We start from the raw sequence: 13443 nt of genomic DNA, 5'->3' as shown, positions 1-13443 counted from the left end.
GGGCATCGTGCCAATTTGCAAAAAAAAGGGCAGAAGTCCTGAGGACGCTGGCCAATAATCTACACCTCATCCAAAACCCCAAAACAGGTCATTGTCATATTGCTATTTGTGGGAGCTGCTGTGCACAAAACTTGGCTGCAGTGTCTCCTACACTGTGATACTCTTTTAAACTGTAAAATAACTTGGGATGTCCTGAGGTCCAGACAGGTGATATATAAATGCAAGTCTTCCTTTCCTTTCAGGATAAGAGTCCTCTTTTTGCTGGAAAATCTTCATCTATCCACTAAGAATCAAAATGCACATAAACATATTTTTCACTGCTGGAGTGACCCAGGTCTCCATGTATGAGTACTGCTTCCACCTCTCACAGCTGAGAACCTCGGCCTGGGAACAGGAATCGATGCCTTCTTTTGCACTTGCATATCTTCTTTAGGTGAGAATTGAAGCAGTGATGATTCAAAGCTTACCTCTGGACTTTCTCCAGGTGCCCTCCCGTATTGAGGAGCCAGCCCATTGCTATTAGATACTTTGGGTGATACTGGTGGAGGACAATTGGGTGCGGACATCCACACGGGCTCAGCAAGTGTGGTGGCTGATCGTGGGGCAATGACCGTGGGAGTGATGGTAGGCACTGGGGTTGAAAAGCGTCTAATCTCACAGGCTCTTGTTGTCTTCACAGGAACTTGCTTTGTGGAGATAAAGGATTGTTGGCCGAGTGGTACAGTTGGAGCACTTCCTGAAAATCCCTGCGACCTCAAATTGGATTCATCGAAACTGAACATGGCCGGATTTAATTGGTAAGGTTGACGTCTCATGAAATCAATGGCTTTTATTCCGACCTTTTGGTTCCCTGTCGGCTTCCACTTCTTCTCCGTTTTGGGGGCTGATGCTGCTTGCGACTTGCTGGCCGCTAATGGGTATGACGGGGAATAAATGGGGTTATAACCGATGGGAGGTGGAGCCCGGATATTGGGAGAATATTTCCATGTGGCAGGAAGGGAAGGAGTGGGAGAAGGTCCTCTTGGCTGAGAGGAATGGGTAGGCACCGAATCAACGATAAATTTATCCATGCGGCTTTGTCTCTTAGCAAAGAGTTCTGCTCCCTTTCCTTTCAGTTGCAGGGTTGCTGGTGTGTTGGTTCCATTCACCACAGGAGAGCCACCACCAATTAACTGAGGCTTTAAGTAAGGCTTTGGGGCAACTGGAGGGGGAATACTTTGCCTGCGTGCCTGGGACTGCATAAAATTGGAAGCTTCAGCGCCAAGACTCAAAAAGTCTTCTTCAGGGCCCGATTCGAATCCTGCTCCGATGTGGTCTGGCTTTTTATCATCCAGGTTTTGTACCAGGGAAAGAAGCTCGGGGTTTGGTGAGGTTTTTTTCTGTTCAGTCTTTGTAAACATTGGCTTCCTGGTGCTTCTACGACGAGCCTCCTGTAGGATGCCAGTTTTAGAGGCTGGCACTGAAATTCTTTGCTCTCTTGTGGCCAGGCTCTCTGATGGCTGGGTGGCTGTCCAAGCTGTTGATGAAGTGCTCCCAATGGATGGAGTGTTCACTACAGCACTAGCAAGGCCCCCACTCTCTCTCTGTGGCAGCAATGTTGACGAAATGCGGAAGGTAGCAGTGCTGGTGATTGGGGCTTGAGGTGCTGAATATGGAGTTGCTGTGAGTAGAGATGTCATCAATGGAGGTGGTGGTGACATCACCGCAGGCGGTGGTGACATCACTGCAGGCGGTGGTGACATCACTGCGGCTGGTGGTGAGGCCACGGTGCAGTCTGGTGACGTCGCCGTGGTCGGTGACACCATCGCCGCAGGGTTTGGTGACATCACTGTGTGTTCTGCTGTCGTCGCTGTGCTCGATGGTAAGGTGACTGTGATTGCTGCTGACATCGCAGCAGGCAGAGGTGACATCACCATGCGTGAGGGCGACATCGCTGTGGGTGGCGGCAACACCTTTGTAGGCGGTGGTGACATCACTGCAGGTGGTGGTGACATCATGGCAGGCGGTGGTGACATCACAGCAGATGCCGGCGAATAAGGGGTCCCCATTCTCATTGGCGCTGAAGCTTTCAATGGTTCAGGCTGAGTGACTGCATTGACAGTTGGCCTGGTTACTACTGCTGATGGAGGTGAGAAAGGTTTTGTGAGTTTGTTTTGCCCAGTAGCTTGTTCCCAGGGCTTTGGAAGAGATGCACTTGTAGTACTACGCCGATATAGCACTGGAGCAGAGATTGAGTGCAAAGGGCTCACGTGGCTCTGCTGAAATCCTGGAGTGAATGGTCTTGCTGTCCAATTTGCCACCCCAGGAAGGCAAGGGACACCTTGTACAACATGCTGTGAATGGTGCTGTTCACTCGGTCTTGGTAAACTGGTCTCCGTGCGCACCCTTGGCGACAAATTCATTTCTGTGTAATAGTTTAACGTATCCGAGGCCGGATTCCCAGCACCCACAGCCGTACTCCTGGGCCAGGTCTGGTCTCCATTCATTGTGCTGTAGCTCATCACTTCAGCCTCTGTCTTTGGTTTTATCTGCAGACTGTGTTGTGTCTGAGTTGGAGGTTCCTCCAATATGTACTCCTTTGCTCGTTGTCTCTGATGTTCAAATAACATCACACCCTTCCCTTTGGTTTCGGTTAAACCCTGGGGCTCAGATTTGGGCTTTTCAATGTTCAGGTAAGAACTGTCCCAATCTGATCCCATTGACTGATTCGTCAAGCTTTTTGCATCAGAAAATGCCTCTTCATCAAATTCAGACTCACTGGTTGGCAGCAGCTCTCCGTCCTCATCAATACTCTGCTTCTCCTCGTCGACACTCCCGTAACTAACAAGGGTGTACTTCTTTGCCCTTTGACGCCGTTTCTTAAACATAAGAACACCCTTTGAGTGAGGATTGGGTGCAGAGGTGAGGAGAGAGGCTATGGTCTTGCATTTTGTCCTAGCTTCCTTAGCTTGCTTTTCCTGCACACTTTCACTCCGATGAAGCTCTGCAAAGTCAGAACACAAAAGAATGAACCAACAAGCTTCTGAAACATTACTGTGAACACAAGAGAATTAGACATCCTTGATTCGAAGCTTAACAAAATAATCCCACAGCACCAAAGGATGTTTTCCTTAATCAGCCTTGTTCCAAACAACAGCAAATCCCTTAGACATTCTTGCTGTTTAGTTGCATTGGTTTTAAACCAGAATTGGAAAGTTGTATGGCATCCATTAACCAAGAAGTGATTAAACAAATCAAAAAATTTTTTAATATGCTTGATGCAATCTAACTCTGCCCAATGTTGGGGAGTATCCCAGTCCAGGACTGTGAAGAAAAGAGTGTAGAGAATTGAAACAAACTCCTGCCTTTATGGAGAATTAACACCAGGGGAAAACAAAGCAACAGCTTAAGAGAGCACATTGATTTTGATGCCTGACATTAACACTCGGTGGGTTGGTGTTTTCTGAGTCAAGTTCTGGGTTCAAGCATCACTCCAAAGGCAAAGCATAAAAATCTAGATTGTCCCTCCAGGGGTTACTGCATTATTGCAGTCTTTCAAATGAGAAGATAAACCTTCTATGCTCTCAGGTGGAATTAGAAAATGAGCCGTATCGTTCTCCATGGTGCCCTGGGCAATATTTATCCCCCAAACAACATCACTAATAAAGACTAAAAAGTAAAACAAAACATGAGATGCTAGAAACTTTAAATTAAAAAAGAGGACTTGTTGAAGATCAGCAGGTCAGGCAGCATCTGTGGACAGAGAAACAAGAGTTCTCAGGACTCCAGCATTTTCTGTTTCATTAACATGGAATACCTGGTTATTATCACCTTGCTGGTGGTGCCTTGCCAGCACAAATAGACTGCAGCATTGCCCAAATTAAAATGGGACTATACTTCACAAGTTTACTGAAATGAACTATGGAGTGTCCTGGTGGCAAAAGACCCAAATCCTTGATGGCTGCACTCCTCTGAGGATGAGCTGATGTTGTTGACACTGATACCAACCATACCTGAACCAGGAGTGTGCAGTAGGTGTCACACTAACCACAGGAGTCACTTCACTTTCCATCATCCTGTAGTCAGCAACATAAAGATGAATTATTTAAATTTTTGGCATTTATACACAATATGTTATTTCAAGAACCCATGTGCAAAGTCTTTATCACAGTACTGCCCCATTCTCAGAATTAAATACTTTAGCAGAACCTCTGAGAATTGCACGAGACCCTCTCCATACCCAAGGAAACTCATCAATAAACCTTCACTGTGCTGAGGTCTGAGTCACAGAGACAAGGTATAGAAACAGGTCCTTCGGCCCTCTGAGTCCGTGCCGACCATCAACCACCCTTTTACACTTATACTACATTAATCCGTTTTGCTTATTCTCCCCACAATCTCATCAATGACCCCAGACTTTACCACTACCGGCAATTTCCTGTGGCCAATTAACCCACCAGCCCATACATCTTTGGGATGTGGGAGGAAACTGGAACACCCTGAGCAAAACCATGTGGTCACAGGAAGAACATGCAAACTCCCTACTGACAGCATCAAAGTCAGGATTGAACCTGGATCTCTGGCACTAAGAAGCAGTGGCTCTACTCGCTGCACCACTGTGACTGAGGTAATACATGCAGGTAAGGCTGAGCTGGCCATTCAATGATTCCAGCTCCAGTAACTGCTCTCAATGAAAGAGGCTGAGTAGGATCAGCAAAACAAAAAGGCTAAGTGCCCCAAATGTCTCTAAGTAACTGAGGAAAGAAAGTACCCAGGATCTAACATAGAAACTCTGCTGCTCTGTCCAAATTGTGCATTACAGCTTAAATGAGATCAGAAGCACATCCACCGTTGGACCTCAAGCAAAAAAACAAACTGCTGGAGGAAAACTGGCAGGTCGAGCAGCATCTGTGAAGGGAAGGGAATTATCGATGTTTCGGGTCAAGACCTCAGTCCTGATGTAGGGTTTCGACCCCAAACATCGAGAACTCCCGTCCTGCCACAGTTGCTGCTCGATCCACTGAGTTCCTCCAGCAGTTTGTTTTTTGCTCCAGACTCCAGCATCTGCAGTCACTTGTGTCTCCACTGTTTGACCTTCTGTCCCTCCTATGGCACAGGTCAGGTACAGTGCTGGTGAGTTCATGTAAAGGGACAAACTCACCTATTGGGGCTGATCACCAGCTGGTGTAAAGGATGCACATGTCTGCCTGAGAGCCTGTGGAATCAGCACTTCTGCTCCTGTGGTGCTGTGAGGTGTGGGAACTTGAGCCTGATGAAATGGTGCCAGAGGCAGTACTTTTATAAATGTGTTTGCTCTATTCATAATCTCCCATCTGCATGGGTAGCCTGTTGACATTCCCCCCAATATTAATCCCAAGTTGCCATATTAGAAAGGAATATGCCGATTGGAACCTTGTCAGTCTGCAATTCTGCATTTCCCCACTGGGGACAGTGCAGTGCGTTGGTGGCAGGAAAGTGTAACTGCAATAGGGCACAGAGAATTAATTGTGAAATAAAAAAGGAAAAGGTTTTTACCTTAAAAATGGGGGGCTGAATGTTTTCTGTGAAAATATCCCCTGCCCTATAGTTGAGAGCAATCCCTAACATTGACTTTCTGTGAAATGCAATGAGAGTTCAGCAAGTATATTTGTATTCATTCCCTAGATATAAGCATCACAGATAAGACCAGCATTAATTACTCATCCGAAATTGCCCTTGAGGAGATAGTGATGAGCTGCTTTATTCTTAACCCACTGAAATCCATGTGGTGAAGGTATTTCCACAGTGCCTTTCTGGAGGAAGTTTCAATGATTTGGCCCAACAAAGCTTCATGCCAGTATGACTTGACAGAGAGTTTGGAAGCAGTGCTGTTCTCAGTCACCTGCTATCCTTGACTTTTCAGATGGTGGAGATTCTGATTTAGAAGGTGCCTCCAAAGAATTCTTGCCGAGGAACTACAGTTTGCAGCCATGGCGCTCTGCTGTTGGAAGGTGTGAATCATTAGAGTGGTGGAAGGGGTAATAAAGTAATGGCCGACTGCTTTGTCCTGGATACTGTCGAGCTTCTTCAGTATTCCCAGAACTGAGCTCATCCAGGCAGGTGAAGATTATGACATCACACTCCTGAATTACCTTTAGATGGTGGAATAGCTTTGGACAGTCAGAGACTCCCTGTCTGTAGATGATCAACCTCTGACCTCCTATGGTATATTTGCATGGATATTCATAACCAGTGCTTGTTCTAACAGAGGTACTATCTCACACTCAGTTTGGGTTTCACCAGGATTGCTTGGGTCCGTACCTCATTACAGACTTGGTCCAAGTAAGGAGCTGAATTCCAGGGGTCTGGTGAGAGTAACTGCTCTTGACACCAAGGTAGCAGGCCTGACATTCAAACCCTGGTAAAACTGAAGTCAATGAGCATCAGAGGGAAAAACTCTCTAATATTTGGTGACATGCTTTGCACAAAATAAGATGGTTGTGATTGTTGGAGGTCAATCATGCCAGCCCCGGTACATCACTGTAGGAGTTCCTGAGGGCACTGCCCTAGGGCCAGCCGTCTTCAGCAACTTCAATTACAATCCTTCCATCATGAGGAGACATGGTGATGATTGCACAATGTTTAATTCCATTCATAACTCCTCAACAAATAAAGCAGTCCATGCCTCCATGCCTGACACAAGCTTGGATAACATTCAGCATGGGCCATTCAATGGCAGGTAACATTTGCACAACAAAAGTGCCAGGCAATGGTCATCTCCAACAACAGAAAATTTAACCACCCCTTGATATTCAATGGCATTACTATCTCTGAGTTCCATTTCAACTACATTCCAGTGGTGACCATTTGCCAGAAACTTAACTGGACCAGCCATACAACTATGTTGACTATAAATGCAGATCTGAATCTAGGTATTAATGACTCACATCCTGACACCGTTCTACCATTGAAAAAGTGCAAGTCAGGTGGATGAGTGCATCTCCAACAACATTCAAGAAGCTCAATACCATCAAGGGCAAAGCAACCTGCTTAATTTGAACCCTATCCACCACCCTACATTTTAACTTCTCACTCCAATGTACAGTGGTGTAGCTTGAACTATTCATAAAATCGATTGCAATGATTTGCCTTGGTTACTCCAACAACTTGATTCCAAAACTCATGACCTCTAACGCTAAGAACGACAAGGGGAACACGACTACCTGAAGGTTTCTCTCCAAGTTGCACAGCATCCTGACTTGGAATTATATTGCTGATCATTCACTGTCGGTAGGTTTAAATCCTGGAACTCCCTCCCCAACATCACTGAGAGTATCTTCACTAGAAGGATTGCATTGGATCAAGAAAGTGGCTCATCATCTCCTTCTCTTGGCCAACTAGGGATGGGCAATAAATACTGGCATTGCCAGTGACACTCAGATCCAAAAAAGGAATAAGAACAAAATTACAGATGAATGTTGACAGACTGGAAGCTAACATTAATTAATCTTCTGAGATGATTAAGGAAAAATCATTATACAGCAAAATCTTATCAGAAATATCACCAAAATTGATTTGATGTTGAAAAATGTTACTGTTATCTTTCCATCTGACCTTGTATGAGATAATCTCAGTTTATTCTACAACGTACCAGCTTCACTGAATTGCACATTGTATCATTGTTAGTTGCTGACGTGTTTGGGACAGACAACTGCATCAAATAACGATTGATATATGCAGGAACACTAAGAAATTGAAACATTTCCATTTGTTACAGGTTCAGGCAACTCTATTTTTGATAAGCTCTACTGAAGAGATACTAAAATTCCAGAAACCCTTAATCCTATTCATCTTCATATATTTGCTTATGTTTGGCCATCCCATGAGTTGAACATTCTAAAACACTGACTTAAAAAATCTATAGGAACAGGGCAAGCCTGTGCTGTCTTTAGAGGCTCTTTCTCCAATGCAAAGACTACTTGGAGAGTTTCGCCTTTTTGGGGTGCCTGACCCTTCCTGGGAGAGAAAAAGACTAATGTCTACGTAACAAAAGATATAGTTTATCCTGAGTGGTAGTGAAATGGAATATTAATTGCTAAAAACTTCTGCCTGGAAATGTTAGAGTACCCAGATGGTTATGCTAAATGGTTCCTGTGGCAGTGTATTGCATATTTTGTAGCTGAAAGTTGCCTGGAACTGAAGCTGGGCCTAGGTGTATGTGAGACCAGGGTGAGAGGACCCATGGCCATTAGCCAAGGACTGGGGCCTGGAATCAAGGCCAGGAAGGGATGCTGCAACAATCAGGACCGGGAGAAGGGATTGCAAAAAAGAACCAGGGCATGGAGTTGAGGGACAGTGATCAACTGAGTGGCCAGTGAGAGTGGAGGGGAAGGATAATTGGGACCTCCAATGGCATCTCAGGGAATCACTGGGTCAAGGATTTAGGCTTTATCAAATGGAACAGGATATAGTGAATTATGGGGTTGGAGTTAAAGTAGCCATGGTGGGTCACAGCCTTGGTTGGTCCGGACCATCGTGAGGGGAGCGTAGTAAGGGGATTAGAGACAAGAGGGCTTTAGGACCTGGGTGTTGGACTGTGGGTGATAAAAGTGCCTTGTGGGTGTAAGGCAGAAGGATTAAACAAGGGCCCCAATCGAGGACTGCAGTATTGAGACATAGTTGTCCCAAGAGTGTCCAATGAAGTTGTTCCCAGGACAACTAGGTCCAATTTTTCCTGCAATGTTCCAAAGGAGCTTTGCACTGGGAATGATGCATCCTGTGCACAACTGAAGCAGAAACCTCATCGGGCACACAGGGGTGAATCACTTCAACATCCACAGTCTAATTTCTGGAATGACACAAAATGATGATGATAATGATAAACACCCAGAAATGTTGATAATTATGTTTCACTTTGGTAAAAGTCCATTTTAAACCCAGTAACACTGGGGGAATGAAAAATATTTCATGCTCAAATTTTTAGGCACTTATGTTAATTTTACAACAAGCAACCACCAGCTACAGGAAATCTCCCTCTTCTCCCAGCAGATGAAAAGACTGGTGACCCATAACATTGAAAATATCACAGTTCACCATCAAGAACATAGCCAAGGGAGTAAAAATAAAGCCAGATGTTTTTCTTTGCATTAACCTCCATCCATAGAACTTCATGTAGTGAATATTTGCAGTCACAATGTGGTGATTTGCAAAGCAAAGACCTTCTGCTCAATTGGCAGTTTTGAAACTGTATGCCTGTTATTTCTAACTGAGTAAGATATACAAAAGCTAACAACCTTTTGAGCATCTGTTTATATGGTAAAGAATATCCAAGAAAATTTGATATCTCCACATCTTTATGTGAATTGATTAAAACACATTGAATAAAATAATATTGTGTTGAAATTCTGACTTTCCACCTTGCTTTAGATTATAGGCATGAAACCAATTTTAGTTGCAAAACTTTTATACACAGTATAGAATTCATTGTAGGCTATCTGCAGTAAAATCAGCTAACACTTTAAAAGCATATGTACACATTCAAATACCTGCATAAATTTGATGCTTGCTGATATTCTTTTCAGGTTCTTGAGTTTGTGATCTCTGCATTCTGACAGTACTTGGACTAATAATCTGTGTCCTCAATTCCATATGGAGACTGCAATCTGTCACAGGCTGGAGTGAGACCAAGACTCTTAAGTCTGCCAAACTCTCTATTGCCTTTTACTCCCCTTGTCAGACCAAACAAAAGGACGGTTGAGGACTCCTATCAGTTTGACTATTTTTACCCGGTTACATACCAACTTGTTGCATGATGGATATAAGCATCTGTCTGCGCTCACACCGACCTTCAAGAGATCTTTTTCAGACAAAAAATGTTTAAAAAAATTTGTAGCAATTGACACAAGAATGAAATGCGACAAAGTGTCTGGCAGAGATGTCATTGAAATACTTTTCATACCCTTAACTCTGGGATAAGCAAGAAAACGTTGTATCAAAAATCAAGTAAACATGGTCAAAAGCTGAATATACTTTAGATCTATAAATTGACCCCAATGGAAAAAAAATCGGCTGCAAAGTGTAGCAGTAACTAATATCAACAGGATAATTCTTGTCTCCATATAGAATTTAAGGCATGTTTAATTTTAAATACTGGATGTTTAAATAGGTCATTGGTGTCAGCAGTTCATGAGCATTAGACAAAATATGCCTCTTTATCTGTAACTCTCTTTGATGGCGTTGCAATGTGCTAAAAGTAACCTCCTCAAGCCTCAATCCTCTGTGCCCAGCCTTTGATCTCTGACAGCCCTTTCCCTCATTCCCTTCCCCCTATCCCTACACATCTTTCAGTCAATACAATCCAGCACTCTAAAACTCCCTATAAAGCCCTTAACCTTACTGCCTTACTCTGCATTTCTCAAAGCCCATGACTCGCAGTCACCAAAGCTCTCTTCCAAAGTGCCCTGCTCTTTACCTACAAACCTCATTAACAAGGTTTGCTATATTAAACCATTATCAGACCTGTTCAGTTAAACCTATAGGTGAGCCCTTTGCTTACATAACCACCACCCACATCCCTCCAATAGTAGTTAGTTTTGAAGCATCAAATTAGAATTCTGTTTTATTCCAAAAAATTTAAAGACTCACATCTTTATAGGCAACTAGAAAAAAAATCAATGCCAACAAGCTTTCACAGTTGGTATGTTTAAACAACTGTTTTGAAGTCTTGTCCCAACTGACAATGAGATCACTCAGACTATCATGTAACAGATAGCAATTTACGCACTTTTCAGAGAGTTAACCTCATATCCTCTAGACCTTTTCCGAGCTCATGTTCCCCTAAATAGCAGCACATTGAACAAATCAGGAGGGCCCAGAGCACCAGATGACCTCAGGGTTTTAAATCACTTAAGGCCATCTTAGAAGGTAACTAAAAACTTACTGGCTTGCTTGGCCTTCTGTTTGTAGGTGGTCGTCAGCACCTCATCCACGGGATTGTTCACTGGGCCCACCATGGGCACCAGCTGCGTCTCTCTCAGGCTGGGCACGCTGGCAGTCGGCAGCAGCTTCTGCTCAGGTGAGCCAGCTTGGGCGGGTACCTCCTGAAACCCGCTGTCAGCTTCCGATGTGCCCAGGACGCCCTGTCGGAGGGCACTGTCCTCACCGCTGGACTGGGCAGACCAGGTGTTGGCATAGATGGGGTTGGAGGTGTTAGCATAGTTGGGGTTGGAGTGGGAAGGGTTGGGATAGCTAGGGTTGGCATAGGTGGGGTTGAAGTTGGGGTAGGAGGGGTTGAGGTTGGGGTTGGTGGTGGGGTTGGTGGGAATGGGATGGGTGAGGCTGGGCTTGGGGTAAGTCGCCACCTCCACCTTGGGCTGCCAAATGTTAATCTTGGCTTCCACTTTCCGGGGCTGAAACATCCTTGGGATCACCCCCTGGGCGAGGCTGGGCAGGTCCAGCCGGGTGGACGCTCCCGGTTCCGGCGACAGGGGGTTCAGAGGGCTCCGGACGGGCTCTGGGGCGCTGTCGTACTCGCTCTGTTCGGACGCCTCATCGGCCGATCCCCGCACCGGAGTCCTGGGAGCGGGCCAGCGCTTCCTCTGCCTCCGCTGCCTTTCGCTGGCGGGGTGGTCCGCGTCGCTGTCGGTCTCGCCGTAGTAAGCCTCGCTATCCGGGGGCGACGTGTAGCTCTCGGGCTGACTCCGGACCGCTCTGGTGCCGCCGGCCACCCCCTGCTTCACACTGGGGGGCTCCGGCATCTGCCGGGGGGCTTTTGAAGAGTCTTGGCTCCGTTCACAGGGGGCGGTGGCGAGACGGGTCTCAGATTGAAAGCTGCCAGTTGCCGGGCTGCACGAAACCCTAGAAGAGGATTCAGGTTACTGGGATCAGGAGCACTGGAACAATTGACCCAGAGATGGACCTGCACCCTCCTGGATTATTGGCATCTCACAGGCTTGTCTGGGATCAGTGGGCAAGGTTCAGCTGGCAAGTGCCAAAGTCCCGCTTCCTCATCCCCTTCTCTCGGTATATGTGGGGCTCTTTAGGCGGTGATAGATAGTTGGGGATTTGGGACGGACAAAGCAGGGGCAGCAGCTGGTCACATCACCCTCTCCAGCCTGATCTCACAGTAGCCTCTCCCGCCTGATCCCCCTAATCCCTGCTCTCCCTTTATCTCTCAACCGTGAATATATTTTATGACTCATTCCCACCAATGTCTCTCCTGAGCCAGAGGGGTTGAACATTCCTCTAGAGACACGTTGTACTTCAGTTATTTGACCACTGGGAACTAGCCAGTGAGTGTGAGTACGACGTTCAACGATGAAGGCATCACAAGCCCATTTCAGCTTCATTCTAGTACTTAACCAGGTTGACCTGCCTGAAATAGTGACCAAGAACAGGATCCATGGGTAATACTTCACCACTGTAGCATTGAGAGACTTTGGATTCCCCACCAAATGGAATAACATCTCTGCACCCACTCTATAATATTCCTTTATCATTTAACACAAATGGGTTTCCTCAACCATCTAAAAATCAAAGAATTATAAACTATTTAAAAAAGAAGCAAGTTTATGCAGTTTTCATAGTCCTTATTTGGTACCTCTTGACCCAGATGCGCAGAGTCCCATCAGAAGAATCTATGATGTTCATGGCATCTGCATGTGAAATTCCACTGCAGGATCTTCCATTGATGGTCAACAGGATATCATTCTCACGGAGCCCACCTCTACAAGCTTTCCCTCGCTTCCGCACCTGGAATAACCCGATTAAAAGGCTCCGTGATTTAAGGCCCAAATTCTAGGAAGTGTATTGGTGTGCTAATTCCATTATTTTACACTAATTTTTATCTCCTTCACTGGAAATGAATGAATCGTGATCTCATGCAACAAAAAGTTGCCAGAGTTTTGCTTGGAAAAAATGAACTCATAAGCTCGTTCAGCCAGATGTGATTTGTGCTTGGTTGGGCTGTTACTTTCAGGACAATATAATCAGCCAAACCAGAATAAAAGATTGAGAAACTTCCAGTAGGAGTTACACCCAATGCCAACTGAGTTTTAGCAGCTGGAGATGGTTTTAAAAGTACTGTGCAATAATTCAGCCATAAACAGACCAAACCCCTTCATCTGGGGGTAGGGGAGAGGGAACTCATTGTCATGACACACTGCTGCTAATTGCCCTTATTCTGGATGCACTTAGAAATACTTATGGACAAAAAAATATATTATTACATAACTTTCCAGATATGAAAAAATATCTCATTTATTCCACTGTGACCATTGCACACCAGTGAAACCAATAAATGGTTCTATTGGATTCATAATGTCAATTTTGATTATTAAGAATTGTGTCACAGGTTATAAGACTGATAAAAATGCTCATTTTTGTAAGATTTCATTTTCTGCTGTATTAATAAAACTGCATCTTAAATATATCACAGATTTTTGAAAAAATATTTATAAATTACATTCTAAACCACTACCCAATTGT

The 13443-nt window shown here is 45.0% G+C and overlaps 1 protein-coding gene across 1 annotated transcript in view; it reads right to left on the bottom strand.

Annotated features, from left to right (window-relative positions):
• Positions 1–314: 314 nt before the first annotated feature.
• Positions 315–13443, bottom strand: part of synpo2lb (synaptopodin 2-like b) — a 34552-nt gene continuing 21423 nt past the window's right edge. The window contains exons 2-4 of the mRNA XM_052041347.1: positions 12557–12708; positions 10898–11814; positions 315–2983 (exon numbers count right to left, since the gene is read on the bottom strand). Coding sequence (XP_051897307.1) covers positions 315–2983; positions 10898–11814; positions 12557–12708 — 3738 coding nt within the window. The remainder of the gene's footprint in view (positions 2984–10897; positions 11815–12556; positions 12709–13443) is intronic.

Source organism: Pristis pectinata, chromosome 30 (genome assembly GCF_009764475.1).
Source record: "Pristis pectinata isolate sPriPec2 chromosome 30, sPriPec2.1.pri, whole genome shotgun sequence".
NCBI classification, from domain to species: domain Eukaryota; kingdom Metazoa; phylum Chordata; class Chondrichthyes; order Rhinopristiformes; family Pristidae; genus Pristis; species Pristis pectinata.
Note: the sequence above shows the minus strand (reverse complement) of the source record. Positions and strands in the feature narration are given on the sequence as shown.